Here is a 7,677-nt window from a genome sequence, read left to right as displayed (position 1 = left end):
CATCCATCTACTTGGGTGTTGGACGACTAGGATGCCTATCAATTAGTCATTTGATTAACTCTGTCAATTGAGTTCTTGGCATTGAGCAACTAGATTGTGTCAGACGACTAGGGTTTAGTCGAACGACAAATCTTGAGTTTATCTCCTTTTGGCCTTGTAAAAATATTCTTTATCACAATAAATTAATACTTTAAAAATAAAACCAATGTATATTTATTGTTAACAATAAAATATAAATATAAATTGTTAAAACATAACTCAACGCTTTTAAATTATAAAAATCATCAGTAACTGATTTTGTACTAAATTACGCTGCAATTAAAGTTAGAGACTATCTAGATTCTTTTAAATAAATAAAAAATAATGTTATGATATATCATCTAATTTCAAACTAAAAAAATATTTTTTTTTTGAAAGCAAACTCAATATCATTTAATTAGAAAGAGAAATAGATTCCAAATACAAGGCCTCTAATGCCAAAGGTGGAAAATCTTCCAACCAAACAATATCCTCACCTAATTGCTTAGCTTAACGAGCTAAAGAATAAGCTACACCATTGACACTACAACTGATACTATTAAATTCCACATGCCGCAAGCATCCAGCCAAACAATGAATGTCGTCATAGATATTGCCCAAGCGGGTCAAATCTGACCGGCCTGAAGTGATAGAGTTCATGACATTTGTATTGTCCCCTTCAACGATCAAGTCTGAAAAACTAGGATCTATTGCAAATTCCAGAGCTTTCCTACATGCCAAACTCTCTGCCTCTTCACTATCCAGTACAACACCACCCTTCGACAACAAAACTACCATAACTTGTCCCCTATCATTCCGAATTATAACACCAACACCAGAAGTTGACAAATCCGCATAAAGCGTCGCGTCAAAATTGAGCTTGTACACTTGTCCTTCGGGTGGTTGCCATGTCTATGAGTGCCCAATTGAACCTGGTACCGTTAGCTGTGATTGTGCCTCTTTAAACTCCCTTAGAAGGCTGTTGGCTCTCGCATTAGGCCTACCAGGCTCTTGCAAAAGTCTTCCATGCAAAACTTGTTGGGCTTTGTGAAGTCTAGTTATGTTTGATCCGAATGATGACCCGACCCAAAATAATGTTGTGTGGTTTTTAATGAGAGATTTTCTGAGGCTTAGTCCATAGAGCAGAGGCTTAGGCTGATAGGCCCAAGCCATAGCTTTGGTAATTAGGGTTTGTTGTTGTAGTTTTTGAGAGAGAGAAAAACTATATGGTTGCACTTTGTATTTTTCCTGATAATAATGAAATCCCTGCAACTTCGTGGACGTAGGCGAATTGCCGAACCACATAAATATTGTCTTGTGCGTGTGATTATTTTTCTTTGGCATATGTTTTATCTAATTTTTTGTTTCTCACAGGTTAGGAATTTCGTGTTAATCCCTACAACTGGTATCAGAGCCTAGGGTTAGGTTTGAGTGGGAGCAATGGCAGAGGAAGCAGGAAAGACATTTAGAATAGAAAAGTTCGATGGCACAAACTTTGGATTTTTGGAGGATGCAAATTGAAGATTATCTTTATGGGAAGAAGTTGCATCTGCCGCTTCTAGGGGAAAAACCTGAGACTATGAAGGCTGAGGAATGGGCTCTTCTTGACAGACAAGTACTGGAAGTTATCAGGTTAACTCTGTCTAGGTTTGATGCACACAATGTTGTAAAGGAAAAGAGCATAGCAGATCTGATGAAGGCTTAGTCTGGTATGTATGAAAAGCCGTCAACAAACAACAAAGTGCATTTAATGAAGAAGGCAGAGAACGCATCAGTAGCACAACATCTGAATGAATTTAACACTATCACAAATCAATTGTCATTTGTAGAAATTGATTTTGATGATGAGATTCATGCACTAATCGTCTTGGCTTCTTTACCTAACAGTTAGGAGGCAATAAGGATGGCAGTAAGAAATTCTATAGGAAAAGAAAACCTGAAGTACAATGACATACGCGATTTAATTCTGGCTGAGGAGATTCGCAGAAGAGATGCTGGCGAAACCTCAAGATCTAGTTTTACCCTAAACCTTGAGACAAGAGGCAAAGGTAATGACAGAAATTCAAATTGGGGCAAATCAAAATCTAGAAATTCTAATGGAAACAGAAGTAAATCTAAATTAGGCCAATAAGTACAATGTTGGAACTATGGGAAAACGGGTCACTTTAGGAGGCAATGCAAAAATCCTAAGAAGAATAATGAAGATGATTCTGCTATTGCTGTAACTAAAGAGGTATAGGATGCATTACTTCTTGCAGTTGATAGTCCACTTGATGATTGAGTTTTGGACTCAAAAGCTTCGTTTTATACCACTCCACATTGAGAAATCATACAGAATTATGTTGCAGGTGATTTTGGTAAGGTGTATTTGGCTGATGGTGCAACTTTGGATGTTGTAGGTATGGGAGACGTCCGGATATTGTTGCCCAATAGGTCTGTTTGGTTACTGGAGAAAGTTTGACATATTCTTGACCTAAGGAGGAATCTGATTTCTGTTAGACAATTTGATGATAAGGGCATGCAATACTATTTGTTGGTGGTACTTGGAAGGTTACAAAGGGAGCCAGAGTATTGACTCGTGGAAAGAAGATTGGTACTCTATATATGATCTTAAGTTCAAGAGACACAATTTCAGTTACTAAAGCAAGTACTGATACAAGCCTACGGCACTGCAAACTTGGTCACATGAGTAAGAAAGAGATAAAGATGCTGCTGTCAAAAGGGAAACTACCAGAATTGAAGTCCGTTAATTTTGACATGTGTGAAAGCTGCATCTTAGGAAAGCATAAAAGGGTGAGCTTTTTGAAAACTGGTAAGACACCGAGGGCTAAAAAATTGGAGTTAATACACACTGATTTATGGGGGCCTTCTTCGGTTGCATCCCTTGGCGGTCTAAGGTATTACACCACTTTCATTGATGACTCAAGCAGAAAGGTATGGGTTTATTTTCTGGAAAAAAAAAAAAAAAAAAATCTGATGTATTTGAAACTTTTAAGAAGTGGAAGGCCATGGTTAAGGCAAAAACAGGTTTGAAAGTAAAATGTTTGAGGTCAGATAATGGAAAAGAGTACATAGATGGAGGGTTTAGTGAGTATTGTGCTACACAAGGAATTAGGATGGAGAAGACCATTCCTAGGACACCACAGTAGAATGGTGTGGCTCAGCGCATGAACAGAACTCTCAATAAGCGTGCTAGGAGTATGAGGTTGCATGCTGAACTACCAAAAACTTTCTAGGCCGATGCTGTTAGCACTACAGCTTACCTGATAAATGAGGACCATCAGTTCCCATGGAGTTTAGACTTCCTGAGGAGGTTTGGAGCGGTAAAGAAGTAAATTTTTCACATTTAAAAGTTTTTTGTTGTGTTTCTTATGTTCATATTGATTCTAATGCTCATAGTAAACTTGATGCAAAATCAAAAATATGTTTTTTCATTGGTTATGGTGATGAGAAATTTGGCTATAGGTTTTGGGATGAACAAAACAGGAAAATCATTGAAGTAGAAATGTGATATTTAATGAATAGGTTATGTACAAGGGCAGGTCAACTATAGTGTCAGATGTTACAGAGATAGATCAAAAGAAATTTGAGTTTGTCAACTTAGATGAATTGATTGAAAGTACTGTCCAGAAAAGGTGTGAAGAAGATAAAGAGAATGTAGATTCACAGGTAGATCAGAGTACACCTGTAGCTGAAGTCTATAGATCTTCTAGGACCATTAGAACTCCACAGCATTATTCACCCACTCTACATTATCTCTTGTTCATTGATGGTGGTAAGCCAGAGTGTTATGAAGAAGCCTTGTAGGATGAAAATTCAAGCAAATGGGAGTTAGCTGAGATGGATTTCTTGTTAGGGAACCAAACATGGGAATTAATTGAATTACCAGTAGGAAAGAAGGCTTTGCACAACAAGTAGGTATACAGAATAAAGAATAAGCATGATGGCAGCAAGTGTTACAAAGCCAGATTAATTGTCAAAGGGTTCCAGCAGAAGAAGGGCATTGACTACTCAGAAATATTTTTTCCAATTGTGAAGATGTCAACAATCAGACTAGTACTGGGAATGGTGGCTACAGAAAATTTACATCTTAAGCAGTTAGATGTGAAGACAGCATTCCTTCGTGGTGACTTGGAGGAAGACATTTACATGATTTAGCCAGAAGGGTTCACTGTTCAGGGACAAGAGAATCTAGTTTGCAAACTAAGAAAGAGCTTGTATGGCCTAAACAATCTCCAAGATAGTGGTACACGAAATTTGTCAGTTTTGTGCATAGAATTGGGTTCAAGAGATGTGAAACTGATTATTGTTGCTATGTTAAGTTCTTTGACAATTCTTATATCATTTTACTATTGTATGTGGATGATATGTTCATTGCAGGGTCTAGCATGGAGATTAATGATCTAAAGAAGCAATTGTCAAAACAGTTTGCAATGAAGGATTTGGGAGCTGCAAAGAAAATGCTTGTTATGAGAATCATTAGAGACAAGGCTAATGATATATTGAAGCTTTCACAGTCAGAGTATGTGAAGAAAGTTCACAGTAGTTACTTGTTTTGAATTTTTATGAGTTTAGGAATGTCAAGGTTGACGTAGAGTTTTGTTGCAAAAGTAAATGATAGTTGATAGTCACCTACAAAAAATTGTAAAAAGTCTATTAGGATTTCTGATACTAAATGCTATATTCTTGCTAAATTTTTTAGTGGAATGTTACCTACAATCCATATTCCATCATAATTTAACTCTCCAAAATTCCATCAAGATTTTTCCAAAATGCATATTATTGACACGTTGTAAGGACAAAAGCAAAACAAAAGAGAGACCACCACACATTGATGGGTTGCTGTTGGCCTGATTTCCTAAAACAATCTTCAGTAACAGGCTGGCAATTAAGGATCGTTAGTCAATAGATCAAGGAAATCTTAATCCTGGCATAGAGGCAATAACGTACTTATTTTACTGTGTAGACTAGTAAAACTGACACCTCAACTTGCCAGAACTGGTCTAATCTATCACATATGAGATCATGTTCTCTTCATAAAATAAGCTTTTCTACACAAAATCCCAAAAGCTTATAGACACAATAAAATCAAAATGGCCTATTTACTATTAGAATGGTAGGAAAGAGTTAAGAGCTCTTGCACTTATATATAAAATATTCTCTAAACAACTTCCTTAATATGCTAATGGATGAAATCATGAAACCCTATTGACTCATTTTATAACCCACTGGTAGATACCTTTTAAGTAGAAAATCAATCAGACATATAGATCATGATAGCATATTTCAATATCATAGTTACAAAATCAAATGGTCCCAAAATATTTTCTCCAACCAACTTCTTTTAGGTTCAAACAGTAATTCACTAACATCTTACATAAAAGATGGTAGAAGACATCTTAATTGAATTCAATTGAGTTTACATAAGTGACAATCTAACTTATATTATCAATAGTTTCAAAATAATTTTAATGAACAGTATGTATTACGTCTAGGTAGACCATTCAATATTTCTTTATATACAATATTAACATGGCAGGTTTAACAATAAAAACAAATGAACAAAAAATATAAGCAAACCTAACAACAACAACATCAAAAAACCTTGCCAATAATCTGAATCTAATAGCCTGGGCAGTATAAAAATTAATAGAATCCAAGTCTAATAGAACAATTTGGAATTATATGACAAATTATTCTTAACACAAAGGACCAAAAGTAATTTTAATGACTTTTTTAACACAGCCACAATATATGTAACAAAATCATAAGATACCACATACGGTTTCTCCAATGGAACCATAAAGTAAACAAAGTTGAGCCAATCTCCAAGCATGTTTGATCATATTTAAAAGAAATTAATAAAGTACCAAAATATAATGTTATGCTGACCTTAGGTATATGCAGAGAAGAAACAGAACTATTTATGACTTGGATGATATTGTAAATCTACTCATGCATACACATATCTTGAGCATCAATGTCTAAGTTCTACCAGCAAAGAATAAGCAACATTTTTGCTTTAATATTCACATAGCCAACAATATATCCTGCATACATATTTAAAATTTTTGGGAAAAAAAAAAAAGCATAAGACATCAGAAAGAAATATGGTCTAATTTAGGTAAATACAAATTTATAAATTACTTTTTTTTTTATAATGCTTATATAATGAAAAACTGAAAGTTCTAAACGAAATACTCAATGAGATTAAGTTGGTGTGCATTCCAAGTCTGATAAGCCAACTCAATGGTAGAAAAACGTTCTTTATAAAATTAGATAGTAACATATTTTACAAATGGGGGCAATTTTTTGTAAGTCTCTCCTGTCTATTCTTAAGCACAATTCAATACAGACAAATGAGATAGAAAAGAAAAATAGTAACATAACAAATACAAAAAGTACCACCACTGTTCCAGCCCTCCAAAACTCCATAAACAAAGCCCTTTCCTAGCCCAAAAATATAGAAAGTTCCCTCCTTTCCCACAAACCCAAGAGGGTTGAGACCACCAACAACTCCCCACAGCAGTCAGACCAACATCTTAAAGAAAGCATGACCAAAAACATATAAAGCTTTCTCCTTTTTCTTATTGAACCAAGAAACCCAACAAAGGCAGTTCATTTTCCCATTCACCCTCAACAACCAACAAAATAGCCAAAAGCAAAAATATATATGGCAAAGCAAGCAACAAGGCATGGGAGCAAAAGTAAAAAAGGGGATATGAATAAAAAGCAGGGCAAAAAAAAGAGAAGAGCAAGAAGTAGAGATGACCCAATAACATTACCCCACTTCATTCTTACTTTCCTTTGTTTATTCTCTATATTCAACCATTGATGCTTATAATATTAAGTTTTAGCAGATATGAAAAATGTTTTTTAGATTTATGTCTCCATTTTTTTAATATTTTTTTTTGTTTAGAAAAAAATTTAAACTTACCTCTTTGTCAACCAAAATCATAGCAATATTGATCAAATCATGGTTGTTTGCTACGTTAACTGCATCCTGCATTCACTAATATCTGCTTCAAAGTTTTGTACTCCATTGTGATTTGAATCTATAATATTTGAACAATTTAAACATCAGCAAATAGCAGAGTACTCGAGTTGTTCTTCCATGAAATCTAAAGACCAAAACCCACAAACACCAAAAAAGAATAAATTCTATAAAGACCACAATCATAAATCAACAATCATAATGTATATGTGAGAAAAAACTCACAAAATCAAATTAAGTTCAAAACTTCAAATACACAGGGAAAAGAAAAAAAAAAGGAAAAAACAAATTTAATTAAGTATCCTAAAATCCAAAAAATCATATATAAGTATATAACCCATATATGCTCTTATAGAATCAAAATCCCATAACCTTGCTAGCAAGAAGAGTATTAATATAATATATAAAAAATATATATAAGAACTGTATATAGATATAAAAAGAAACCAACTTGAACTAATTGATCCTAAAACCCAAAAATTCATAAATAACCCAATTGGAAAATTATGGTCTTTTAAGAAAAAACCCAATAAATTTGCAGCAACCACTATTTCAATATGTCAGGATAGTTAACAAACATGAACAACGAAAATTATTCAATAATCCTAAACAGGTAAATATCATAAAATTAGTATTTTAAAAAATTATCTCATTGGACCCATTAT

General features: G+C 34.2%; 1 protein-coding gene across 1 annotated transcript; it reads right to left on the bottom strand.

Moving 5' to 3' along the window:
• Positions 1-528: 528 nt before the first annotated feature.
• Positions 529-1,046, bottom strand: LOC115953911. The gene is made up of 2 exons (XM_031071740.1): positions 1,023-1,046; positions 529-930 (listed from the first exon to the last, which is right to left on the bottom strand). Exons 1-2 carry the CDS (start codon positions 1,044-1,046, stop codon positions 529-531), a joined length of 426 nt encoding a protein of 141 aa, XP_030927600.1.
• Positions 1,047-7,677: the final 6,631 nt, after the last annotated feature.

The sequence above is a fragment of the Quercus lobata genome, chromosome 1 (assembly GCF_001633185.2).
Source record: "Quercus lobata isolate SW786 chromosome 1, ValleyOak3.0 Primary Assembly, whole genome shotgun sequence".
In the NCBI taxonomy this organism is placed as follows: domain Eukaryota; kingdom Viridiplantae; phylum Streptophyta; class Magnoliopsida; order Fagales; family Fagaceae; genus Quercus; species Quercus lobata.
The sequence above is the reverse complement of the archived record's forward strand: the minus strand, read 5'-3'. Positions and strand labels throughout refer to the sequence as shown.